We start from the raw sequence: 25,828 nt of genomic DNA, 5'->3' as shown, positions 1-25,828 counted from the left end.
ATAAGAGCATCTTGCCGTATCTCTAGGCCGTGAAGCTAAAAAGCCAGTGCCCATCAGGCATAGACCTCTTCAGCAAGATCGTCACGATGGCAAGCTCGAGAGTATCCCCAACCGCAGCCGACTTGCGCGAGAAGCTGATGCATGCTTCACACATTCTACATCACCACGATATCCTTGATGGATTCGGCCACATCTCAGTCCGCAACCCGGAGGACCCCAAGACATGCTTCCTGACAGGCACGGCTGCCGCATTGATCTCCTCACCAGAGGTTTTCACAGAATACCAGATCAGTGATGGCCAGCCTGTCAAAGATGGCGTTTTCGTATCCCCTTACTCGGAGCATCACATCCATGCGGCGATCCTGGCCAAATTCCCACGTGTGCACAGTGTCGTGCATAGCCATGCTCTAGATGTTCTCGCCTACACCGTGACATCGGGATCGGCAAACCAAGATCAGACGGCGACATCGACCTTGAGACCAATCATCCACAAGACCGGGTTCCTTGGGGAATCCGTGCCAGTGTGGGATATTGCTAGTGCGTACACTTCTGAACACGAGCGACAGAAACGGCATTTGCTGGTGAATGACTACTATCTCGGCGAGAGCCTGGCAGCGGCCGCGGCCAAGCCCTCCGGACAATATCCCTACCACAAAGTTGTCCTGCAACGTGGCCATGGCTTTGTGGCTCTTGGTGACTCAATTGAAGAAGCTGTTTATAACGCCATTTACACGGTCGAGAACGCTCGTGTGCAAGCTCAAGCCGAGCAGAGAAGCAATGTTCACTCCCATCAACCCATCCATTTTCTGAGCCCGGAGGAAATTGAGGCCTGCGCAACAATGGATCGGGCCTGTATCACGAAGGTGTGGCCATTGTGGATGGCTGAGATCAGGCGGAATCCGTTGTGGCAATGACAATCTGTCTATTCTGTCCAGGCGCTAATCAAACTTACTCTCTAGCCGACCCTGTTGGATTCCCACCTTCTCATGGTGTGCAGTCAGCTTCTGTAGGAGCAAGGCAGCACGTGCACGAAGATGCACATGGTGAACCTGATCAAGAATCAACTCCAAAGCCATCACGATCGTTTTGTCAATACTGTCGTTCTCCGGCCCAGACCCTCTCGTTTGCTTCTCAACCACCAATCGTTCATATGCTTCTAGCAGGTGCCTGACGGCATTCGGAGTTGCCTGGTAGCTGAAAGTGCCGGCTTCACTTTCGGGCAGAAATGCCATACCAAGGTTGAAGCAAAGTTGCACACTCTTCTTGTATACATGGGACTCTCTTGTACTGCAGCTGCAATACCTCCGCATTGCCTTGTGCCAAGATTTGATGTAGAGTCGCTGCAGTCGAGCAGAGTGCTCTGTCTTGTCAGACGCAATATACCTCGAAATCGAGTCCAACAAGAGGTCCCTCGCGTGGATCAGCGATTCAACAGGCGGGATGGTGAGGTCTTCTGCACGAGCGACGATGGGCCCCTTGGTCAAAGTTCTCAGGAGGTCAACGTTGTCTTCGCAAATGGCCTTGGTGTATGATGCACTCAGTTGCAGCACCGAATTTAGCTGCGTTATCAGATCCAACGTGGACTTATCCATCTTGTCCGATGGCGCTTCGAGCTCCGAGAGCAGCCGTGACGCCGCCCGAACATGGATCTTTGCAGCAGAGTAATTTTTTTGCAACGTTTCAAACACCCAGGCGAGCATCGACGCAAGTGTCAAACAGAGTTTATCGGGTTGTTTCGCCATCGCCATGCCCTGGATCGCAGCATGATAGTGCCAGATTGCCGTGGGGCTGAGATCTGATGATGTTGCCGTGCGATACAGACCCAGCTGCTCGTCGATGAGCGTCGTTGCTGCTAGAAGATTGCGAATTATGTCCGACCGCCACGCCCACATGGGAATCAAGCTGCACCAGAAACCGAAGTTGGGCCCGTAGTTGGCCAATGTCGGGCCCGTCTGGTCCAGCCAGTAATCCAAACTCCGCAGCTCGTCCAGAGCACCTCCAAAAGATGGACTGACCGATATCAACAACTGCGGCTCTTGCTGACCCAGCAGCTCGTTCGCTTGCACATGGACATCGTCAGAATCCTCGGCCAGCTCGGCGTAAGCAGAGCCATGTTCGTCTCGATGCACTATTGCTGTCTTTGTGGTCGCCCCATCAAACATCCACGCTTTGGGGACATTGTATCCAAGGCACGTACGTCCGGAGTGCAAGCATCTGTGCCAACAGTGAGCATGGCCTCTCAAAGACTCACGGTAGTCGTCGCAGACCTCTTACAGCTCGGCTTGGCTTCGTCGCACTTGACTCTTCTGCGTTCTGGGACCATAAGCGGAGTGCAGGGCGGGCGGACGAGGAGGAGAATGGCCAAAGCACATACTGCAGGTATCGCAGCCGCTTCTTACTTTGCTGTGCAACTGCTTTCGGCGAGGTTTCGCGGCGGCATCTGCGTATATTCCGTCACTCTCGTGGTGTCTCACTTCGGTCTCTCGGGTGTGACTGCTTTGCTGGCGCCGACTTAGAATCGGGCGCATTGTCTTGCTTTGGTTGAGTCAGCATTGTTTTAACCAAAACGACAATGAGCAAATGTATCGTCATTTGTCGGGCAGGCTCACCTGCTGCGCGGCATTGAGTCGGCTTCGATTCCCTTTCCAGCCTCGGGCTCTACCCTATGAGAATTCTACTTCAGTCATTGTTCAATGAAAGTGTGCATTACGATCTCAGCGAGATCGTCGAGTCTGCCTGGAAGTAAAGTGTGGGAACAACATAGGATGGCCGTTCTTTGACTGCGAGTCCGGCGATTTATCGACATGAGCTCGAAGGCGACCCCATATGAGGCTATCCTCTTTGACTCTGTGTTGGCCAAAGTAGATGGCTCTTGGTCGATCAGTGGCCACGGTCGCACGATCCACGCGGCACGCGAAGCTGAGGCTATGATGATATTCATCAGGCCTCCTGCAGTACGGTAGGGCTTAGGGCAACACTGGTCCCCAATCCTTGGTGTGCCAGAACGTGGCAGCCAACGTGACATTAAAGACGGTTACTCAGGCGCATTTTAGGTTTCCAAGGGTGTTCATACCCCAATGCGCATTGCTTGTCCCGCGTTCGTGGCCGATGCTGGCGAAATCGACCAATAACGACAGTTACTTAGGCGCCTCTTCGTATATACACCCCCGATCTATTCAAGCTTCGCTCCCAAGCAACACAGGCGATCACTCAAATCTGACCAACGATTCCGATCTCTGGATATTCTGTGCGGAAAGCCGGTGTTCGACGTGCATGCTCACGCTGGCTAGCAACCCCCAGAGCTGCGCCTCCTTGCAATCACTTTCTGATATCCTCGGATGACGATTGAGCCAGTTGTCGAGGTCAATATCTCGAGCAGAATGGATGGAGACGTGTTCAAGGCTCCTGCAATCGAGGGCCTGACAGGATTTGCGATGGCACCAATCAATACCGTCCGCTCAGGTCGAACTTCAGGTATGAGAAACAAAGCACCTGCATAATTATATTCACCTTTTGGGTGAACTAAAGTCGTCGCCAGTCGCAGCATGGTAAAGCATTATTCAGCTTGAGGCGGGCTGATTTGCCAGCCTTACAGTGGCAAGTGGCAACCCACATCTGCCATGCATGTGTGCAAGGAGTTTCTACCGCTGCCCATCTTCAGGCGATGTTACGTCTGCCAATCGAAAGACCAATGACACAAAGTCACCGATTCGGAGACTTTTCACCTTCTGCATGTACAACAAGGCTCTGCATCACCACATGATGAATTTCCTCGCCGTCCAGGATCTAATTTGGGGTCTTAACGTCCTCCAGAAGCAAACGCCCTCTCTTTGTGTCGACTACCCTGGGAAAGGTTGGAGGTAAGTATTGCTATTCGTCCGAGCAGGCAGGGTTCATCACCATGTTTTACTTGATGCGGATGCATTTATCTCAAAAGGCCCAGAATTTCGTGTTGTGATGAAAGGCTTCAGGTTTCAGCACTTATCGGCTGCTTGGCTCAGCCCTCCGGCGGAGACCCGGACTATCAAGTAGGTGCACTGCGGACACGACCAGAGAATACCAATCCCACCAAGGCATGATGGGTGAGACGGACCAGACCTATTCGCATATGGCAGTGTTTCCGCATTTCATGCCATCTTGGATCCTCCGTCAAACGACCACCAGCCGAGCAAGTCGTTTTGAGACAATTGGGAATCTAGGCAGACTCCAGCAGATGCCATTAGTCGGCAGAAGCACGCTCGACGGCTCTCCTGATGGCTCCCTTTGACGGTTCTGACAAGTCTGAAGTGCGGTGCAAAGGGGCTGGCTTGCTTGCTTGCTACGCTGAACGCGAGACGATGATGGCTCTTAGGTTCCCCTTTTTCGGTTTCGCACTTTTTGACCAGACTTGATACGTGTGAACAGGACTCGGCCCTTGTTTTACGGTGTCTGGTGATTGAGCTCTCCCTGTCATGGTAAGGAGGTGGAAAGCACTCTCGACAAAATAATGCGAAACTAGCGACAAAGACACGACGCTTACGCCACGGAACAGCTTCATCTGGTATAGTACTCCTGAACCAACCGTTAATTACGATCACAAACATACGGCTGCTGTACGTGGGACATCATCCAAGACGAAAGTTACGGGGTCGCTCTCGGATTCAGCAGCGAGCGTGCAACGGAACCGAGTGTCTGGCAGCCCCCTCCTGTTCGTCCATCTCCTTCAATCAAACGAGTATCAAGTATCAGAGGCTAGCCTCGAAAAAAGCCCGCAGCAAGGCATGGATACTCTCAGATTTATCACCGTGTGGCATCACGACCACACGTGCCGGTCTCTAGGCATCAGGATTGCCTAGCGCAGCTCTCCATCTTGTACCGTCAGGTCGTCGAGGTCTGGATTTTCTCCGAGCTCCGAAGCAGACGCAGAAGGCACGAACACGATCTTTTTGCCGTCGCGGATTAGAACTTGCAATCGTGACCAACGAAAGGTGGTAGGTACTGTGGATGGGAACTTACATATATGTCTGGCGTGTCTCTGATTTTCCACCAGATATCGCCGGCATCGCAATTCGACTCGGACGGGCATATCTTCGTGCCCTTGCTCTGGTTCACCAGCCAAACGTGTCCCTTGGAGAGAAACGCTCCGGCAGCCTCCCAGTAGGTCAAGGTCGATCCCGAGGAGACGTTGTTCCTTCCGCCGTGGTAAGAAAGGCCCCAGACGCTTTGATCGGTCGCGCATAGATCTCCGCCGCTGGAACTGGCTTTGTGCTCGACATAGCCGACCGATGTACACGTGAGGCCTCCGTCCTTGACATGCATGGTGGCGTCGTTGCCCGTGTTGTACATGCAATGGTCACTTGCACTTCCTGCCTTCCACGAGATAGTGTACTCTTCGGTGGGTTTCTGGGAGAGATAGACGCACGCCTTGACGTTGGCACCTAGATTTTTGGAAGATGGTATTAGTCTTTGTCAGGGTGAAAGAAAGAAGATATCGAGTTTGGAAACCCTCACCTGCACCGGCGTTTACTTCTCTGAAAACTATGGCGGCTAATGGTGCCCACCACTCGATTCGAAGGCGCATTTTTGTTGTATCGAACGATCGATCTCTGTTCAAAGTGCTTGAGATAGAGCGTCTCGTGGACAGTCCCGTTATAGAACGAGACCCTGGAGCCATGGACTGGCAAGGCTCTTATACTTCCGCACTCAGGATATGGCGGAGCTGAGCGTCTGGCATGATGTAGACCGTGCGTATAGTGGAAAAGACGGTGTCCTGGCCTGCATTGCGTGGAGGATAGGCTACATAGAATCACCCATGGCGATAGTCCTTACGAGAATCTAGATCCCGTCATATTCAGCGCAGTTGGTGCTTTACTATCGCCCATGCTTTGCCAAGGATGACTTCGGCAAGGAGTGTAAGTTCATCGCGCATGAGTCCTTCCATTTCCACACGTAGGCAGTCTACCAGCGGCACAGTTCGACCAAGACAAGCGCGGGAATACGAGGCACGAATGCGTAGGACGAGCCGTAGTATGGCTGGCTGGGACTTTTCAGCTCCGTCAGGTAGTCCTACTCATTGAGATCGTGGCTGGCTGAAGTGGTCAACGACATGTTACAGAGTCCTTGTGCTGGCTTTACCTGACGCGGCAACATCGTGATCTAGGCCCTGCATCTTGGGACCGTCCAGGCACGTGCCGGCACGAGCGGGCGAGCGGAAGGCTTGGTCTTTTCTTGGTGTTACAGTATTGGCAATGTGTGCACAGAGAAAGACGGGCCCCGTCACGCGGAGCTCTGAGCCTGTACCTCTCTCTGGCATTCATCGTTATTGTCGCTTGCCAAGGGAGCTGAAGTGCCGGCATTCTACTTGTTTCCACTACCGCTTCCGCACACACGCACTGCGGATGACCTTGGTTGCGGACTCAAGTCCGGTACGGGAAGAGATCAAGGGAGGTTTGCAAAGACACATCGCTTGCCAGTTAACGGGGCACACAGGACACAGCGCACGATGAGAAGAGAAGTGACGGGTATGTTCGGATAGTGGTTACGCTCGAGCTCTAGACTACCCACAAGATGAAGATGAAGTACAGCACGGCGGTTCTGCAGCAGGCTGTCTCACTTGTGCGCCTGGGAGATTAGATAACACTAGAGAATGCCTCTCTGCATGAGAGAAGAGACTTCCATGTTATCGAACAGATGATTTTATTCGCTGTCGGCATAAACAAGCGCAATCTATATGTAGGTACCATGGAAGGCATCAAGTGCGGAAGACAGGATATAAAATACAGCACTATCATGAAACAACGACCATCCGCGGCATGGAAGGCAGAGAGTAAAAGAGCACGACGTCCATCTTCATCTTCATCTGCAGCTCCAGCTCCAGCTCCAGTCCCAGCTCCATCGCTAGCAAAGGCATCAATCAATCAATCAACCACTCAAGCATTGCAAAATAACTGGACATCAGCACGCCTCATTCATCTAGTTCCGATCCCAACTGCGGTTCGACATTACCGTTGAACGTACGTACTCACTCCCATTCTTCTCCCTCTCCCTCTCAACGCCTCAAGCCTTGCTCGCCTCGTCGTTCATCTATCATCTCTCCACTCAGCCCTTTCCCATCCCCTTCCCTTCCACCTACCACCTACCACCAGTCCGCCTCCGCCGGCCCCATTGCCGTCGTTGTCCCACCCAGGGCCTGTTCGCGCTTGGCCCAAGGCCAATCCACACGCGTCAGATCACTCCGCCCAAACTGCGGACCGAACCGCCATGTCTCATTTCGCTCACCGTATCCTAAACCAGGGGTCCGTCCCTTTCGCAGTAAGGACGACTTCTCGCGCTCAGATAAGCCGCGAGGAGATCGGCGTCGAGGCGGCGGTGGCGTGTACCACGTATTTTGGTCCTCCGGCGTGGCGGGCTCCCAGGCCGGCGCACCGGGCTTAGGGCTGGGTAGGCGCCAAGGGCGAAATCGGGGCGACACAGGCGGGGTTAGGATCCGACTGTGATACCGACTGCGGGTGCGAGTGCTTTGCGGACTGTGCTTGAGTGTCGTCTTCGCGGAGGATCGCCCGTCCGTAGGGCTCGCCTTACCCATACTCGTCGTATTGAGACCTTGACCATGACCTCTGGCGCCAGGGGTAGCTCTTGATTTGGAATCGCAATCGAGATCGGGCTTACCATGGGATCGAGAAGTCTTGCCGATAGAGTAGAACCGCCGACTTGGCGAGTCGTCCGTGTGGACTGGCGTGTACGGGCGCCAGGACGAGTCGTGGTAGGCGTAGGGGTGAGGGTAGGAGTATGAGTATGAGTACGAGTAGGCCGGGCCTGTCTCGGCGACATGGCGAGGCGACCTTGGCGTGTACGTGGGCATGGCCATCCCCTCTGTGTCGAGCTGGTTCCTCCGCCGATCTGCCTCCTCCCCCTCCTTTATTACTCTGTCGTACGCCCTCTCTTGCCAATCGACTAGAAACTCCGCCAGTTGCGCTTCGAAGTGCTGCTGATGTTGGGGTCCCATCCAGCTCCACGGCCCCTGGCCGCGAATGATATTATGTTCGGCAGCGTAGTCGTCGGCAAAGGCACGCTTGGCGACGTCGCATTCCTGCATGAGCAGCGCGTAGTCGATCTCCACGTCCGCGAGGCTGGCGGGGTGGTCTTCTTCGAGGAGTGTGGCGTCAATTTGTGCCTGGGGTGCTGCGGCTGTTTCATCTTGGGTTTCGTCTCCAGACCCGTGCGCATCCTCGTGTCCGGACAATGATATGGACATGGACGCGCTCTGGGAGTCAGTCTCATCGACAATCTCCGCCTCTCCCTCCTCCTCCTCGGATGTGACGTAGTCAGGGAGCTCGGTGTCCGCATCGTGGATCTCATCGTGTGTCGCCTGAAGACGGCCGTTGGAGCCGTATGCACCGTGTGTGTGCTGAATTTTGTCTCGAAGCCCTTCAGATGTAAACATGCCGGCGGTGTCATAGTCACTATCCACTACGACGTCCATGCTGGAGGTATGCCCCCTGTTACGCTTGGACCTCTTGCTGGGCGGAATCCAACCATTGCCCAAGTCGCCATCGCCATCGTAGACCTCTTCACGGCGTCTCTTGCGTGCAAACGCGGTGAGCGCGGCCGGGTCGACGTGGTTGACAAAGCTTACCAGCTCGGAGTGCCGCTCCTCCAGACTCGCGACGTAGGACTCCAGACTGTCAATCTGGCCGGCTTGCTCTTGTTGCGTCGCCAGCATGTCGGCCTCTCTGCGGATAAAGTAATCCATGAGGACGTCCCGGGTATTGGCTTCCCGATAATGTTCTTCCGCCTCTTGAAGGGCGACGAGCTCGTCTCGGATTTCCTTGCGAAAGTACTTCTCGAGCTTGTTGAAGACTGCGCCGAGCATACCTTGCACGTATGGCGATGTGAAGAGAGAAGGTTTGGCTTGGAGCGCTTCTCTAGCTGCGGGATGGTTGCCCCCTCGGCGATTGTTGTTGCTGGCCACTCGGTTCAGTTTGTTGCCCCCGTTGCTGGCCTTAGCGACGCGGTTGGCGGCGTTGTGTGCCCTCGTGTTGCGCGTGTTTCGCGCTCGACCGTCACCACGGGCACTGGGACCAGCTCTAGAATTGCCATTGGCGTCGTCGTGCTCGCTGCCGTCGGCGTTGCTTTGTGCATTAACATCGACGCCACCACGCTGGCTATCCTCTGGAATCCTCTCGTACAGCAGGACGTAGGGAGTAAACCGGCGCTTTTGGTCCATGACGGCCTTGAGAGACGTCTTCTTGACCCTGTCATCGTCGAACTCCTGCCAATCGTCGCCCCTGCGCACGTTGGTGATGTAGTGGCCCCCATCACGCGATCCCTGGTGACTGACGATGCCCACAAGCGTGTACTTCGTGGACAAATCGCCAGCTTGACCCTTCTCCTCGAGGAAAGGCGCCAGGTCGAGTTCCTCGGGGATCTCAATTCGGCTCTGGTCCTTTTCATAAATCACGTTGCCGTGTCTGTCAAAGCGAACCCCGCCGTTGGGAGCGGTCCGCACCTTGAAGCGCTTGAGCTGCACAAACAACACTTCAGGCGTGTACCACATCTTACTCCAGGCACGCCTTGGTGTCTGGTTGGCCTCGACGGTGTCGTCGCCGATATTCTCGCGGGGTGATATGGGCGCACAAGTGCAAGGGTCCATTTCGAAGTTCTCGCCGTGCTCAAGACACTGCACCAACGTCAGATTCGGCTGCCCACCACGCGCGCGTGCTGGCGGTATCTCGACACGCAGCATCTGGCCTTCTTCGAGCTTCGATTTGCGGTGTTTGACACGGCGCCGCTGCGAACACGGGTTATGCACCGATTGATAGACGGTCATGAGTTCTTTCACGTTCCTGTTCAGGATCGCTTCGCTGCAATTGTTACTGTCAGTTGAGGATCTCAACATTTTCACCGGACGTCGAAACTTACCTCCATGTCGTCTCGTAACCCCACCAAGTCAAATAACTGTCCAATTGCCGGACGCTGAGGTCTACCAGCCATTCGAAGAGCTGAGGGACGTCATGTTCCCTGGTCTCGTCCTTGAACGGGCATGTATAATTATTGGGCTCCTCTCCGACTTCGAGTTGTCGGGTATCACTGGTGAGATATGCCCAGAACCTTCTCATCGCTTCGTCAATCGTGCTTTGATCGGTGCCGTCGCCGCGCCAGTAGACGTTGGCTAATTGCAGGAACTCGCACCAGATGTCGGTGTACGGTCTCCCGTCCTCACCCCAAGCATCCCGTTGATGCTTGATCTGAAGGACGAGTCCCGCTCCTTCCAAGTTCGGAATATGTCTGTGTTCAATCCAGGACAGAAGCCGATTGCAGTGCAGCAACATGATGAACAGGACATTGCGGTAGCACAGATGCGAGGGATTGCTGATTCCGATGCCGTGGGATTGTGAGACAATATCGGATCTGGCTGCTTCCAGCGCTTCCACAGGCGTCTTCACTGGTCTGGTGGGATCTGGTGGTGCAGACTCTCTATGAAAAGCTGACCCTGTAGAACTTGTGGGACTCGCGAGCGTTCCCTCCGCAGTAGCGCCATGTTGTCCGCCAGCCTGTCCTGGAGAGGTGCCTGGTGCAGCTGGGTGTGTCTCGTTGCCAGCAGCCTGTTCTGGCGTTCCCGGTGGCGGCTCTGGCGCTCCTGTCGGCTGCTCTGGGTTCCTTCCGCCTTGGGCCGATTCTTTCTTGTCGCGGTCTTTGAGCGCTTGGATGATATCAACGGCCTTCCTGCTCTTGATACCAAGCGTCTTCCATGCCGGCAAAAGACGAGTCCTGTAGTCCCAGTGGTCGTAGTCTCTATCTGCGTTTGCCGACGGGATTTCTTGGGTCTGCTGATCATTCGATGTCTGGGTGGTCGTCTGTCGAGGACCGGTTGGCTCTTTGCCGCCATTCTTTGCATTGCCCTTGTCAAGCTTCTCAAGGAGACCTTGCTTCTTCAGACCGGTGGTATCAATGTTACGGAGGCTGCATTCGTGCTTGAGATCCTCGACTGTGAGCTTGTTCCAGTCCCTAGGGCCGTTGTCGCCAAACCTTACCAGACTCTCTTCGATCTTGTCGACATACTCTTGCCTCTTTAACTTCTGGGCCGGGACAGCGATCTGACGTGACTTGCATTGCTGGATCAACTTGTCGATGCTGTAATTGCTCCAATATTTTTGATTGATACTAGACGTCGAAGCACCTTTCTTCGAGGCCTTTGAAGGTTTCTTCTTGGCCATGTTGACGGAACACAAATGAAAATGTGCCTGGAGTCACAACGAGGAAAGCGAGACAAGGAAGAATCACCATCATCGAGACTGGGGATATGAACGAAAAGAGACAACATGCTCGAACAAAGGGCTTGAACAGAGTAGACGCAAGCGTGTTTGAGCATCGAACAGGACGTTTGCGGATGACTGTTGAAAGGGTGTGGCATTGTGAACAATGAATACCGGTAGCTGAACAAGAACAAGAGCCGGAAATAGACAACTCAACAGGACAATGTGCCTTGAATGGGCAGGACATCAAGCTGGTATCCCCGGAACTGGCAAGGCCCGGCAGGTACTCGGTGAATGGCAATGTCAGAGTCCGAGGTCGTGGTGTAGATCGTGGAATATATGGTGGACGAGGGCGAAGCGTGGTCAAACACGTCACGTGCCAGCCTGCAAACAAACAAGGCTCGAGCGTCTGCGGTACGTGCCCTCACTGATAAACGGGCTGTGGCATTAGGATATCGTAAACATGTGATAACATGATCGAGTCGTACAAGTCTATCGCTAATGGGTCAGAATGCGTTAAGGAATCGTACCCGGTCCCCTTGATCCAGGGTTCGGACGGGATCTCAAGATGGGGCCACTGGCTTCGGGGCTTTGCCATTGCCGAAAAAGCGTCTCCAGTCTTCCGAGTTTCGATGACTATCACCAATCTTGAACACTTCGATTCGAGGGCCACAGCCGTCCGGTGGCGGTGAGGGTGAGGCTGCCACGGCTGTTGGCGTTGCTACAACGCCAGCCGTGGTACCTTTTTCAGACGGCGTTCGATCGACTGAAGATGCCGTACTTCTCAAGGTGACCATGGTCTCTAATTTGTCGATGCGCCTTTTTATTCGGATAAAGCAGAAGGCCGCGACAATCAGAGCGACGCCAAGTATGACGCCGATAGCGATGCCAGCTTTAGCACCACTACTCAGGACGTCGGAATGACTGCTAGAGGGCACAGCAGTCTGGACGGCTGTCGAAGACGTTACAGCAGCGGCGCCTGTCAGAGTCGACTCCGTATGGCTTACTGTCGATATGGGCGAGTTGACTCCCGATGGCGAAGTAGTTGCCGCTTGTGTGACGGCGAGGGCATAGGTCGTTGCGATTCCCTTGGTGCTGATCATCGTGAAGCCAGCACCCGTGGTATAGTCCGTACTGTTCTCCGCATCGCAGAGCATGAAGTTGCAGTAGGTAGGGAAGTGAGGTATTTGCATCCCTGCTTGGATGGGCGCAATCGCATAGGTGCCATTCGATTGCACTGTTGCAGAAGTCAGAACCTCGGTCCTACTAATTGTGCCACTTGAAAAGAAACTGACATTTATTCATCCTTGCTAATGAGAATTCATTCGAGGCTTCACCCATTTCACAAAACACGGTGAGGTTCACACTGCCCCAGACGCTTCTATAGCCGAGCTGTACCTCATCGATGTTGTTCAGCGTCATCGAGAGCGTTGGGTAGACGAAAAGGGCATGCGGCATGTCTGTAGCCGTGTCCGGCCCTGCTGTGGTCGCCGCTGAAGTCGTCGGAGTAGTCATATCGGCCGTGGTAGATGGAGGGGTTGGAGTTTGAGCCGCAGCATCGCTGTCAGACTCGGGACGCTGATGCCTTTGAGGTGCTCGTTTGCCATGTTGGCGGAAGGATTCCTGGAACATCTAGGGTCGGCAATTTGCCAAGGTCGAAGTCCGTAATCTCAGCTCTTGTAGGAGTATATGGCATGGTTCTTGACAAATCGTGCTCATAAGGCTGATGTGCAGGACGTTCGTCTCATGTTCACGAAATTTCTGGGTTTTGATACACCGCGGGGTCGAATGATGTATGATAGAGTTTCATGAGGACCTGCCAGCGTATTTGTTGCGTGTCGAATCTGGAAGCGTCAGGGGAACACGCCATCAACGGTTTGCCCCGATCTGGAGATACCCGGCTATCGAGGGAGCTAGTGAGGATTCGAGACAGACGGCACATGGCATTGGACTTTGGCGAGATTGCGAGCATCAGCAGCCACCAGTCCAAGTGGAGCCACAACGGCTTGCTCTTTGTTTGGATTTTCTAACCCCACCTGGTAGACAGGAGCCGACGCGATGGATAGCAACAAGACCAGCTTCGTGCATTCCTGGGCTGCCGCGAACATGGGCCGACCGGTACTCGGCTGGAATTCGACAGTCGAGCATGATGATATTCACAACAATGGAGAAGCACCAGGAAGCAAGGGGGATGGAGCTTTGGAGGTGATTGGCCGACATGCTTCGGTAAATGAACAAGCCGAGGTGGAAGTTGCTTGGTCCAGTGGCACCCCCAAGTGGCTGAAAGCGGCGCGGATATTCGGGTGACTCCAGTCTCCGCCAGGATCAGAATCACCGGAAGCGGCCTGAAACTTCGATCATGAAATCCTTAGTTGACATCCGGTGCGTTCGGAGGTCCACCTGCAACGTGACAACATGTCTGAATGCCCCATATACTGGACAGCCGCTACTGCTTTTTGAAGCTTTTCGCGATAACCGCCAGCGCTCTCTCTTCCGGTGAAAGGGAGTGATCACAAGCGGTAGGATCCCATTTCAAGCCAGGTCCCTCTCAATAATCATTACCTCGCCAACTCTGCACTGTCGTCCCAATGGTGCTCATACTTTCTTTCCGCCTGATGCTATCGCCGTCAAGGTTCAATTTACTCAAAACCTCTGTTGGAACAGTCGGTACATATTTCCGGGCTTGTTCCCGGTTCGTCCCACCGATGCCTGCGCCATAGCTGATGAGCATGTCTGTGGATGTCGGGAGAGAAAATGGAAGCATAAGAGACTGGTCCAGGGTCAAGGCGTTGCGTTTCATGGGCGGATCCGTATCTTGTTCGATAGGCGAAGATGTCGGAGGCGCGGATGGCCGTTGGGGCGTGCTGGGGTCCTTATTTGCCGGGACCGGGGTTCCATTTCGCTTCGCGGGCGTTGCTGTTCCTGACTCTGGTGCATCTATCGCGGGAGTCAACGGCCTCTTGATCAGAGATTGTTCACCTCTCTGCAGTTGCGTCAAGAACTTCATGTGCGCTTTAGGGAGGCTCTTTTCTCCCACTTCTGCGCGATAGTTCTTGACAGCGTGGATCAGTTGCGTGGGAGTGAGGCGCTGCAGCTGAACCAAGGTGCCCACAAGAGATTCGTGATCCTCTCCTAGGGAGCTGAAACACTGCAACCACTGCAGCAGTTGGATGATCGGCGCAAGGTGTCTTCGTGCTCCATCAACTGTGTTCTCTCCTGTGGATATCGTTGAGCCGTTTTCGTAGTGTTCGGGTTGTCGATTGTTTGTGCGTGCCCAGTCCTCAATGACAGACACATTCATGCGGATCTGCATCGCTTTCGTCCTTGAAAGGTATTTCTTGGTAGTCATGACTCGGTTGAACAGCTCAGCACCAATCCAGTATAGGAGCTGCGAAAGTATCTGCGCCGTGATGACGGAATGTACATCGTACAGGTCGAGGACGAACAGCGTGGAAGAGAGAAGGGAAGTGATATTGCGCGGGGATGTCTGAGCTCGTCTTTTGGGCGAAGGCGGCCGGAACCGCTTCTCGGGCGGCTCATCCTTGGTCTTCGGCTTCGACTTGAAGACTTTCCATTCTCCCTGGAATGCAATATCATCCAAGCCAGGAATGGTCTCATGATCTAGCATCGCCACATCAAGGACTTTGTTCATCCTCCTTTCCGCGTCTCGGATGATGAGGATGAAAATTTCATTAATCAGCTCCGCCAGCTCCAGCTGATACTTCGACGTCACCTGAACCAGGCCAGCGTCTTTCTTGAGGTAATGCAGGAGCAGAGTAGCGTTGGAAATCCAGAATGCTAGCATGGTCATGTCCCACTGGCAGCGTTCGATGACGTCGTTGATGAGGTCCATAGCTCTCGTCAGTACATCGTCCAGAAGAGAAGCGGTCATGTGGTAATGCGCATATCGCGCCATGAGGAAGATCAGGTTTGCCGGCACAGGTTTCTGCGACGGTGAACGCTGAGGGGTCATGTTGCTTATGATGAGGTCGAAGATAGCCTCCAATTTGTCGGCTTGGAAGACAAACATCTGGTCGCCGACGCACCTGTCCCAGATGAACTCTTCTTCGTCGTTATCGAGATCGGTGGGTGACTGTCAGAGGTTAGTAGGTTTCCCAGCTGCAAGCTCGTTAATTTACCTCTGGCTGCTCATCAAACCCTAGCGTCGACAGATCGACCTCTAGGTTTGCGGCGCTTTCCTGCATCAACATCCGCCGTTTCATTTCGTTCTCTGCCATTTCTTCTTCAAATCGATCTTGGGAAAAGCCCGAGTTATAGAAGTCATCCGCCGAGCTTGAGGATCCGAAATGGTAGCCATTCTCGTGAAGATAGTGCGAAAAGTCGGACCCGGGTTGGACGAAATCCAGGGCAGTGCCTCCGGAAGAAGACCTGATGTCGGGGTCGGCGCCGTGATCGAGCAGCAGTTTGGCGATCTGTTTATGGCGATTCGTCATAGCCCACATCAGGGCGCTCCATTGGTTCCGGTCCTGCTTGTCTACAATCGCTCCAGCATTCAGAAGAGCAGCCACCACTTCTTGATGTCCCTTCCAGAGTCAGTCTGAACAGCACACGGTTGGTCTCCAGGCAACATACAAAGCAACTGGCATAAATCAACGGAACCGTGCCTTCCTCATCTGGTTGGTTGACATCCACATATTGTTTGGCCTTGCCTCCCACCAGTTTCTGAATTCGAGAGACATCACCATTGCTCGCGGCCATGTTAAGGCTCTTCTGCAGAATCTCTTTCTTCTCGTCATCGGAGAGGTTGTCGTCAGTTGCAATGGCGTCTTCATCTTGTCCAGGACTGCCACCTTGCCTATGGTGCGCCTGTGCTGCCACCATTTCCATCAAGCGCGACTCGCTGTCCTGTATCCGAGCGAAGGTCTCCTCGTCATCGTAGGCTGGGGTGTCCAGATGTAAGTCGAATGTGAGAGTTCTTGCGGGAGTCGGGGCAGTGATGTACTGAGACGAGCCTGTACACAGCAAAGGTCAGTAGGTCTTCCGGGCGAAGCACGAGACTAGTCGTGCATTGTAATCTGCCTACCTTGCCAGCCATCATACATCTCTGTCTCCTCTCCATAGTTGGCGAACGTGCGGCGGTCGTCCAAGGAAGTCGGAAGGTCATCTGGGAGCTTGCGCGGTGTTTCCTGAGAAGGGGACTGCGGCTGGGAATGGGCTTCGGTCGGTGTAGCTGGGTCTCCTACGTCCATCGTGTGGTTGTGATCTCATGTCGGACGGAGGTCTGTGATGGTGGACACAGGTATCCCGTGAACTGTCATATCATTCATACATGCATGTCATTTTCGCCGTGGCCGCAACAGCCTGTATGCCAATACTGTCTGCCTCGACTTTCTCGACTCACCTCCTCGTGTCCCGCACCTGCTCCATCCGAATCCGAGTCGGGGCTTCATCGTGACATCTCCGTGCTTGGCAGTGTATTGGTCACGTGCGAGCAGGACTTCTCGATGCGGCTGTGATGATCATGCTGCTCTCATGACAACTACCTCTCTCCACCCTCACCTCGACTTTACCCTGCCACCTACCTGGCTTTGTCGGCTTTCCCTGGTTAGCACACTCCTTTTCTGTCTGAGGTGCTCTCCACGTACCGTACATAAAATAAAGGCGCAAGTACGCCGTCAAATGTGGAGATCTATAAACCGCAGCAAACACAACCCTTGGCCGTCGCCATATGTCCAGTGTCTCCAGATTCCTCGCGTGTGCGTGCTCCTAAGCGGACACACTCCAGCAAGTATTAAGCCTCGGCTACAATTGTGTGATCAGGCATGTTCACTCCTGGAACTGATTAACTGAGTCCAGTCCGGAATGGCAAGATTGTCTCAAGCACTAGATTGAGGTATCGTCGTCAGGGTCGGACACTCAATGATCGGGATGTTGATGTATGCTCTTCTTTTATACCTGCAGTGTGCAACAGGAACAGGCTTGAAACAATCATCAGATACTCAGCGACCGTTTGAGAAATCATGCATCATATCGCAAGGTGCTGCAAGCCTGCTGGCAGCTTTACAGATTCACCCAGGATTGCACGGAACTTATGGCGGCCCATAGATAGCAATTGAAGCCAATGGACAGGACTCACCCAGACAGACTCACGCTCAAATTAGTGGCTGAAGAGACATTTGGGACGGAATGTTGAAGGGGAGCAAGCATCGAGCTGGTCTTCCGCATGTACACAATGCGTAGTTACCGTATTTCACAACTCCGCAAGCTGGTTCGAGCTAGTTGTGCCTAAAGCGGAGCCCCAACGACGTGATTGGCTTAACCCCGTCTCTATTTTGGCCCGTGAACCCTTTTCTGCTCGGAAATCACTGGAATCCGGTCACAAACTCATAGAACATTCATCTTCTGTGTGCAGGAGGCGACGCACGGCAATGAGACGCCTTGGGGCTGGAGTCTTCGGGCACATCCCACTGATTCTGGTGATCTTTGCGCTGTCGAATTCTTCGCTGGCTTCTCTGGGCGATCACTTACCTGATTTCCGCGAATGCGTCAAGGTACAAGCTCATCCGATTCCCACATTGGCTGACTTTACTGACAGCTACAGGTCTGTGTGGAGGAGAATTGTGACACTGGGCAAGCAGCGCTTCGTGAGTGCTTCTCTTCTGGGTTCCACGTCTTCAACTGAGCCATTTCAGCGTTGCATCTCCGAATCTTGCTCTGGGACTGCCCGTCTGAGTGCGACTACACATGTCAACATGTGATTACCGACCAACGGAAAGCACGGGATCCGCCTATGATTGAGCCCGTGGTACAATTTCATGGGAAATGGCCTTTTTATCGATTCATGGGCATCCAGGAGCCCTTTTCCGTCCTGTTCTCGTTGATGAATCTTCTGGCTCATCGAGAAGGGATGCAGCGAATTCGAGAATCAATTCCTGCTCGCTATGCCCTGCGACCTTATTACTTGGCCCTTGGCTACTTTGGACTGGCGAGCTGGATATTCAGCATGATTTTCCACTCGCGAGACTTCAACGTCACGGAGAAACTGGACTATTTCGCCGCTGGAGCAAGCGTGTTGTACGGACTCTACCTCTCCCCGATTCGAATATTTCGCCTTGATAAGAACGATTCGACAAAACAGAGCATTCTCCGGGTATGGACGATACTTTGCGTCTCCCTTTATGTGGCCCATGTCACCTACCTCACAGCTTGGAGCTGGGACTACACGTACAATATGGCAGCCAATGTCGTGGTTGGCGTGCTTCAAAATCTGCTCTGGACTTGGTTCAGTATAAGCAGATATCGCAAGTTGAAGAAAACATGGGCAGCGTGGCCCGGTCTTATCGTGGCTTGGATCGTCATGGCGATGAGTCTGGAGCTCTTTGACTTCCCCCCAATCGCCGGCATGATCGATGCGCATAGTCTATGGCATCTCGGAACTGTCATTCCAACAATCTGGTGGTACAGGTATGACAGTCTACTGCCTCTCCACGTTGATGCTAACTCGGATACAGCTTCTTAATTAAAGACGCCCAAGAAGACCTTGCGAGTGAAAGGCTCAAGGCGTAAACTAACATCGGTGGCAACTCTGCCATGCCCCAAGACTGTTTCCCGCCGTTCAGAGTCCAGGTATTTCTGGCCAAACGAGAAACCACGAATGGCTAGTCGACCGCACCAGTGCCAGGAATCGAGAAGCCATTTTTGTGCGGTGCTAAGCTATTCTTCCGACAGGAGGGGTTGAGGGGCGGGAGCTGCATCCATGATAGTTAAACATTCTTTGGCGCCTTTCCCGCCGGTGGCCGCCTAAACCGGGGCCGCTTATTGGTCCCTACACAGCCGAGACAGCCGCTAGCCAGGCACAAATCTCAACGCGGGGCGTGGCTCGGCGCGGCTCCTTGCGTGGGATGTAGAAACGAAACGTCTTTTGGAGATGCATTTCTTACCTGCATTTCATCCCACCGTCGTCGCTCTTCCTCGTAATCCACGATTTCCTTCTCTTACCTTCTCGTTTGTCGCCGCTATCTCTTTCACTCGCACGTGAGTCGCGATAATAGCTTGTCGACATCAACCGGTCGTCTGCGATCGAGCGCACCTACAGCCACTACTCTCCTCAGCCATCATGGCGTCGTACTCTGACCCTCGGGACTCGGTGTTGAACAAGCCCAAGCCCGTCATCCACCTCGACAAGACCCTGCTGGATCGCATTACCAAAGGAGTAGAGCCATACCCTATCCAGGAGGGCCGGAAGTACGAGTATGGCACTGCAGGAGTATGTTTTCGTGCCCATTCATCTGAGCCTGCCACTGACAAATGTTTCGATTCAGTTCCGCATGAAAGCGTACGTTTGTCCCTCAGCCACACAAAGCTGACATCCACCACCCTTCTGGTCGCTCTGAGATCCTCGAGACTGATAAAGAGACGGAAGCACAGCCCATTACTCGATCATGTCATCTACACTGTTGGTCTCATTGCTGCGCTCCGTTCCAAGAAGCGCAATGCAACCATTGGGATCATGATCACAGCCAGTCACAACCCCGCTGAAGACAACGGAGTCAAATTGGTGGACCCCATGGTGAGTTGTCATCTGACGCAAGGTGTCGCCATGCGACTGACGGATTGGCTCATAGGGTGACATGCTGGAGGTATGCATTCCAGCCTCCCTCGTCCTACTCACGTGACTGATACCTGGGTAGCAATCGTGGGAGGGGTACGCCACGACTCTCGCCAATACTCCCAATGACAAGCTCGCGAAGGAGTATGAGAATCTCTTGAATGAGACTTTGATCAGCAATATCAGCCAGCTCCATGAGAGACAAGCCAAGGTGGTGTTTGCTCGGGACACCCGTGCTTCCGGGCCATATCTGGTTACTGCCCTGAAGGCCGCTTTGGACGCCGTCAACGTCGAATACACCGACTATGGCATCATGACTACTCCTCAGCTGCACTATATCGTACGATGCATCAACACTCTGAATTCACCATACGCCTTTGGCGAACCGACTGAGCAGGGGTACTATGAAAAGATGGCGAAAGCATTCAAAACACTCATGCATGGTCGCACCATTCAAGGCCCTATCACCGTCGACTGCGCCAACGGTGTGGGAGGTCCGAAGCTGAGAGAATTGATCAAATACCTGCCTACCGCCAAAGAAGGTGGAATCGACATCAAGGTCGTGAATGATGATGTGGTAAAGCCAGAAGCGCTCAATTTCGAGGTATGTCCCCGGTGCCGCAACTCTATACACCTACTCACTTCTTCAGTGCGGCGCCGACTACGTCAAAACCAAGCAACGAGCTCCGCCCAGCTCCAACGCTCAACCTGGCGACCGTTGCTGCTCCCTTGACGGCGACGCAGATCGGGTGGTCTACTACTACACTGACGAACAGAAAACCTTCCACCTGCTGGACGGCGATCGTATCGCAACACTTGGTGCCGTCTTCCTTGCAGATATGACTCGTGTCGCTGGGATTGATCAGAAGCTGAAAATTGGAATTGTTCAAACCGCCTACGCCAATGGGGCTGCCACCGAGTATGTCGAGAAAGTGCTCAAACTGCCTGTCACAATCACGCCTACTGGTGTGAAGCATCTTCACCACGCTGCCGCTAGATACGACATCGGCGTGTACTTTGAAGCGAATGGCCACGGAACCGTTCTCTTCTCAGACAATGCGATCAAGCTCATCCGAGAATCAGAGCCCAAATCGCCTGGGCAGAAGCACGCCTTGGATTCTCTCCGAGCCTGCATCGACCTGATCAACCAAGCAGTGGGCGATGCGATATCAGACATGTTGTTTGCTGAAATTGTGCTTGCTCACAAGTGTTGGACACTCGAAAATTGGCGAAATACCTACATCGACCTGCCGAACCGTCTGGTCCGTGTTGTTGTCAATGATCGGTCCATTTTCAAGGCCGTCGATGCAGAGAGGAAGCTGGAGTCTCCCAAGGGTGCCCAGGAGGAGATCGACAAGTATTGCCAGATGTACATCAAAGGCCGCGCCTTCGCTCGTGCGTCTGGGACGGAGGATGCTGTTCGTGTCTATGCCGAAGCATATTCGAAGTCCGAGGCGGAGAAGCTCGCTAGCCAGGTCGCAGAGGTTGTGAGGAGGTATGGTACCTCGTGAAGCTTGCGACTAAGGCACGTCATTCCAACAATGTGCGTCGAAGACGTTGGATAACCCATTTTGCATGGCATAGCGATGGCGCAATGGAGCAAGGCAGGACAGGGCCGACATGTTGGGCGTAGATTGACGAGACATGATAAAACTGAGCTGGATACCCACATCAAAAGTTCTTGATTACCCTTGATGCCGGTGGCGGATCATCACGACTGCATTCAGCTACTATGAAGTCCAATCAGCACTCTGAATCCCAGTCACAGCAGCCACAAGCAGGTGGTCAGATATAGCGTACTCGGTACCCTGGTCGCCAATGCTGCCTCTGTCAGGGCTATCTACAGTACTTACATCAGACACATTGGTGTTGATGACGACGTCCTAGATGGGCAGCATGCCTAACATGGTCGACCGAAAGGGTAGCCTCCATAAAACCAATCTGATGACTTTTACAGTGCCTGGTGTCTTGCATGCGGCATTCTGTCAGCCACGTATGAACGGACGTTGTTCTCCGTCGTGTATTCGGATGCGTCGGCTTTGTCCTAAGGAGTATTGTATGCATCGCTTCGGACCCGATAGCCAAACGTCCCGATTCTGGCAGTAAACAAGTCTCGTTCCACGAACTCGAAGACACTGCCAATAAAGTCGGTTTGTTCAGAGGTTGTGATTTCCTCGTACACACTGCGGTCCACAGTTGAGCAGGATCCCAAGGCTGACAGCCATCCATCCGTCATCCGTGTGTGTTTGTGTGTGTGTGTGTGTGTGTGTGAGAGAGAGAGAGAGAGCGACAAGTCGATCCTGCATATGGCACACAAGATGAAAATCAAGCACGCAATCCTGCCAGGCAGAGATCCAACCTCACGGTGGGATGTCGACTTTGAATCCAACACCATCACGCGCATACGACCAGCAGCGGCAGGGGCGGCGGCGGGGGAGGAAGACCGGTCGAGAGATAACCCGTCCCCGTTGCTTCTGCCGCCTCTGTGCCACCCACATATTCATCTGGACAAGGCATATCTCCTGACGTGTAACCACCACCGACACCAACCTCAACGTCACCCGTCGAGTAGTAGTCAAGCGGAGGGGGGACCACCGTCGTTGGACAAGCAGCAGCACCCGGATTACTCGGACCTCACGCCCCGGGACGGTTCGTTCGGCGAGGCGCTGAAGTTCACGTCGCTGGCCAAGCAGCGCTACACGGATGAAGACCTGTACCTGCGCGGCGCCCAGCTGCTCGCCACGTCGCTGGCGCAGGGCGTCACGGCTTGTCGGGCGTTTGTGGAAATCGACCACGTCACGCGCCAATCGTGCCTGCACGCGGCGATCCGGCTGAAGGAGTGTTTCCGGGGCAAGATGAAGCTGCAGATCTGTGCGTTCGCGCAGGATCCCCTCTTCAGCACGGACCACGGCGCGAGTAACATGCAGGTCTTGCAGCGCGCGCTGCGCGATGACTGTGGCGAGCATGTCGACGTGCTGGGCACGACGCCGTACGTGGAGCAATCGACGGACGCGACGCTGCGGAACATCGAATGGGCTATTGAAACGGCGTTGGAGTATTCTCTACATCTCGATTTTCATCTCGACTATAATCTCGATGCGTCCCGGCAGGCCATGGTCTGGGAAGTGCTCCGTCTGCTGCGAGAGAAGGCGTGGACCGAGCGAGCAAAGCCCGGAAAGACGATCGTGCTAGGCCACTGCACGCGGCTGACACTCTTTAGTGATGCCGAGATGGCGAGACTGGCGAGGGAGATCAAGGACTCCGACCTGCCGGTTCATTTCGTGGGGTTGCCGACGTCGGATCTGTTCATGATGGGCAGGCCTGTCCAGAAAGCAGCAGCAGCAGCGGCAGCAATACCGTCGGCTGAGGAGGAGTCGACGTCTGGGAATCGGCCGCGCGGGACGCTCCAAGTCCTCGATATGGTTCAGAAACACGGCATCAATGCCTGTCTGTCGGTGAACAATGTGGGCAACGCATTCACGCCGTGGGGCACGGGTGATCCGCTCGCTCTGGCGTCGCTGGGCGTCGGCATATATCAGGCTGGCACGGACCAAGATGCCAATCTCCTCTTCGAGTGTGTGAGCTCGAGAGCCAGGCGGGCAATTGGGCTCCCCACGGCGAGCACGCTCGAGGCGGCCTATGATTCTAGAGAGTCAAGTCAAGAACAAGGGCAGGGCCACGATACCACGGAACTTCAAGAGGGTCGGAGGGGCGAACTTCTGCTGATCAGGAACAAGGAATACGTGGCTTGTCCGGGTCACTTGGGCGTCAAGATCCCGGCGAGGCAACAGGTTTGTGTGAGAGATGTGGTTTGGGATCCGCCACCGGTCGACCTTCGTCAGATCCTGAGATGTGGGTGAAAGTGAGCATGGGAGGAGCAGTAGCATGACTATGAGTATAGGCCATGGGCATCAAAGCCTCATCTGGCTGGCGATGGGTCGATCACCCTTTGTGCGACCTTCCAAGGACAAGGACAAGAACTGGCGACTGCAGTTGATCCTGTTAGACATAGACCGCCGACCTGCCGAGTGCGCAGCAGCGATATAGCGACGGATCGGAAGATACGGCGAAGGAAGGACAGTGAGGGAGTGACTGTGCTATGTACTGTGGCATGCAGTGAATCTCCTGGAAGACAGGAAAAAGACACGTTCAGCTGCGTCTTCTCCGACCCTGGCTTTTGAAGCTTTATAACGTGTTTTCATAGCTCTACCTTACTCTCATCATCACGCTCGATCCAGTACACCTCTGCTCACTCGACTTCGCTTCCCAAGCCACTGCCGTGCCGGCATCTCAATTTGCATCCAACCCGCGCAGCCTGGCAGTTGTCTGTTTGTCCGCCATCACTCCCTGTCCTCCTGATATAGGAGTCGCTTCTTCTCCCACCACGGCCATACGAGTAGTCACACTCTATCACTCCCCCCTCCGTCTTTCGGCCTCCTTCTGGATCCACCCCGCCGCCTCGTCCTTGACTTTCTCATCCCACCGACTCAACGCGCTTCTCCCCTCCGTGATATCCCCGACGGCCCAAGTCATGCGGGCATTATCCAACGCCTCGTCAACATCCGTATCCGGACAGATAATGTAGAACTGCCCCCGCTCGATCTTCTGCACACCGTACTCGGCAACCTGGCTGGGCAACCACGCGCCCCGCGGTTTATTCTTCAGCGCCGTCTCATCCGGCACGGGGCCCACATTGCCCGACAAGCCCGTGAACGTCCAACCGGGCACCAACAGATGCGCCGACACATGCGGCGCGTAGATGCTCGACCCGCTCGTGCGCAGGTCGTGCGCGAGCTGCTCGGCCGTGGTCTTGACCGCGGACTTACTCGCGTTGTACGCCGGGTTGCCCGGCGGATTTGTGATGCCCTGCTTGGACCCGGTCATGACGACGGCGGCCGGGCCCGACGACTTGGTGACCAGCGGCAAGAACGTCACCAACCCGTGCACCACGCCAAAGTAGTTCGTCGCGAGCGTCTTGTGGAAGTACTGCGCGTCCTTCCAGGGCGTGGTCGTGCGGATCGCCATCCCTGCATTGAGCATGAGGAAATCGATCGTCTGGAACTTGCCCTCGACGTCCGCGCGCACCGCCGCCCACGCGTCCAGGTCCGACACGTCCATCTCGTACGTCAATGTGAGTAGTTTGTTGTCCATGGCTTGCAGCGCCGACGACGCCGCCGTCAGGGTCGCCCGGTTGATGTCCAGCAGGGCGACGTGCATGCCTTGGCTGCGGCAGTGTTGCGCAAACGCAAAGCCCACGCCGCTGGCACCGCCGGAGATCAGGGCCAGGGCGCCCGGGCGGAACACTGAGGCCATGGTGTTTCGTCTCTGGTGGAGGGATACCACGGCAGGACGAGGACGGACTGTGAGCGCTTGCTTGATGCCGAGGAGACGTGCTGTGGCTGGGCGGGGAGCCAGGTTCACGCCGGCGTCAGTAAATCGCAATTGCAAGTGGCAACGATGGTGATCTACACGGTCCGCGGTAGTTAGCGGATTCTTCAGCCGACGCGGTCAGAGATCCCACCAAAGGTTACAAGACGGAGTACAGTACTGTGGTCCTCGAGATAGCCGGGATGGAGTGGAATCAAGGAGGGGAAGCACTGAGAGATACTCAGTAAACTCGGCAACACTCCGTCCATCCGTCCCAAGGCGCCACGGGCATCGCGCCATCGGTCTTCGTCTATGACTGACTCGTACCAGTGTCAGTGATGTCGAATGTGGCCTGATATAATCTGCTGTATCTGGCAAAGACCGGCAGGATATGCATGGTTGATCATGTCTTGTAAAATTCATTCTGGCTTTCATTTTTTTTTGGTCCCTTTTTCTTCCTATATGAATGCAATGCGCGAGTTCTGCAAGGACATGCACGCTGCGCGCTATTCGGCTGCAATGAAGTACTGGATGCCATGCTTTAAGGATTTTCTTTTCCGTCCACCGCCCCGTTCCCGTGCGCCCGCATTAGACGATATTCCGGGCGACGAGGAACAATTAACTCAATAAGAATAAGGCCAGGTCTTTCCGGGCATCC

General features: G+C 54.4%; 10 protein-coding genes across 10 annotated transcripts; 4 read left to right on the top strand and 6 right to left on the bottom strand.

The window, feature by feature from the left end:
* Window positions 1-86: 86 nt before the first annotated feature.
* On the top strand, window positions 87-914 carry G647_02269 (uncharacterized protein; the record flags this gene model as incomplete). The annotated part of the gene is made up of 1 exon (XM_008726619.1): window positions 87-914. The coding sequence occupies one exon, from the start codon at window positions 87-89 to the stop codon at window positions 912-914; it is 828 nt and encodes a 275-aa protein (XP_008724841.1).
* A 24-nt stretch (window positions 915-938) lies between these two features.
* G647_02268 (uncharacterized protein) lies at window positions 939-2,162 on the bottom strand (the record flags this gene model as incomplete). Its single annotated transcript, XM_008726618.1, has 1 exon — window positions 939-2,162. The coding sequence occupies one exon, from the start codon at window positions 2,160-2,162 to the stop codon at window positions 939-941; it is 1,224 nt and encodes a 407-aa protein (XP_008724840.1).
* Window positions 2,163-4,831: 2,669 nt separating this feature from the next.
* On the bottom strand, window positions 4,832-5,560 carry G647_02267 (uncharacterized protein; the record flags this gene model as incomplete). Its single annotated transcript, XM_008726617.1, has 3 exons — window positions 4,832-4,921; window positions 4,996-5,417; window positions 5,491-5,560. 3 exons carry the CDS (start codon window positions 5,558-5,560, stop codon window positions 4,832-4,834), a joined length of 582 nt encoding a protein of 193 aa, XP_008724839.1.
* A 1,554-nt stretch (window positions 5,561-7,114) lies between these two features.
* On the bottom strand, window positions 7,115-11,195 carry G647_02266 (uncharacterized protein; the record flags this gene model as incomplete). The annotated part of the gene is made up of 2 exons (XM_008726616.1): window positions 7,115-9,842; window positions 9,901-11,195. 2 exons carry the CDS (start codon window positions 11,193-11,195, stop codon window positions 7,115-7,117), a joined length of 4,023 nt encoding a protein of 1,340 aa, XP_008724838.1.
* Window positions 11,196-11,797: 602 nt separating this feature from the next.
* On the bottom strand, window positions 11,798-12,866 carry G647_02265 (uncharacterized protein; the record flags this gene model as incomplete). Its single annotated transcript, XM_008726615.1, has 2 exons — window positions 11,798-12,471; window positions 12,530-12,866. The coding sequence occupies 2 exons, from the start codon at window positions 12,864-12,866 to the stop codon at window positions 11,798-11,800; spliced, it is 1,011 nt and encodes a 336-aa protein (XP_008724837.1).
* A 916-nt stretch (window positions 12,867-13,782) lies between these two features.
* On the bottom strand, window positions 13,783-16,444 carry G647_02264 (uncharacterized protein; the record flags this gene model as incomplete). Its single annotated transcript, XM_008726614.1, has 4 exons — window positions 13,783-15,327; window positions 15,374-15,778; window positions 15,828-16,207; window positions 16,279-16,444. The coding sequence occupies 4 exons, from the start codon at window positions 16,442-16,444 to the stop codon at window positions 13,783-13,785; spliced, it is 2,496 nt and encodes an 831-aa protein (XP_008724836.1).
* A 1,179-nt stretch (window positions 16,445-17,623) lies between these two features.
* On the top strand, window positions 17,624-18,761 carry G647_02263 (uncharacterized protein; the record flags this gene model as incomplete). The annotated part of the gene is made up of 4 exons (XM_008726613.1): window positions 17,624-17,746; window positions 17,797-17,839; window positions 17,888-18,659; window positions 18,707-18,761. 4 exons carry the CDS (start codon window positions 17,624-17,626, stop codon window positions 18,759-18,761), a joined length of 993 nt encoding a protein of 330 aa, XP_008724835.1.
* A 550-nt stretch (window positions 18,762-19,311) lies between these two features.
* On the top strand, window positions 19,312-21,314 carry G647_02262 (uncharacterized protein; the record flags this gene model as incomplete). Its single annotated transcript, XM_008726612.1, has 5 exons — window positions 19,312-19,461; window positions 19,609-19,764; window positions 19,820-19,834; window positions 19,886-20,407; window positions 20,454-21,314. The coding sequence occupies 5 exons, from the start codon at window positions 19,312-19,314 to the stop codon at window positions 21,312-21,314; spliced, it is 1,704 nt and encodes a 567-aa protein (XP_008724834.1).
* Window positions 21,315-22,121: 807 nt separating this feature from the next.
* On the top strand, window positions 22,122-23,663 carry G647_02261 (uncharacterized protein; the record flags this gene model as incomplete). Its single annotated transcript, XM_008726611.1, has 1 exon — window positions 22,122-23,663. The coding sequence occupies one exon, from the start codon at window positions 22,122-22,124 to the stop codon at window positions 23,661-23,663; it is 1,542 nt and encodes a 513-aa protein (XP_008724833.1).
* Window positions 23,664-24,213: 550 nt separating this feature from the next.
* On the bottom strand, window positions 24,214-25,116 carry G647_02260 (uncharacterized protein; the record flags this gene model as incomplete). Its single annotated transcript, XM_008726610.1, has 1 exon — window positions 24,214-25,116. One exon carries the CDS (start codon window positions 25,114-25,116, stop codon window positions 24,214-24,216), a length of 903 nt encoding a protein of 300 aa, XP_008724832.1.
* Between the last annotated feature and the right edge of the window lie 712 nt (window positions 25,117-25,828).

Source organism: Cladophialophora carrionii (assembly GCF_000365165.1).
Source record: "Cladophialophora carrionii CBS 160.54 unplaced genomic scaffold supercont1.2, whole genome shotgun sequence".
NCBI lineage: Eukaryota > Fungi > Ascomycota > Eurotiomycetes > Chaetothyriales > Herpotrichiellaceae > Cladophialophora > Cladophialophora carrionii.
The sequence above is the reverse complement of the archived record's forward strand: the minus strand, read 5'-3'. Positions and strand labels throughout refer to the sequence as shown.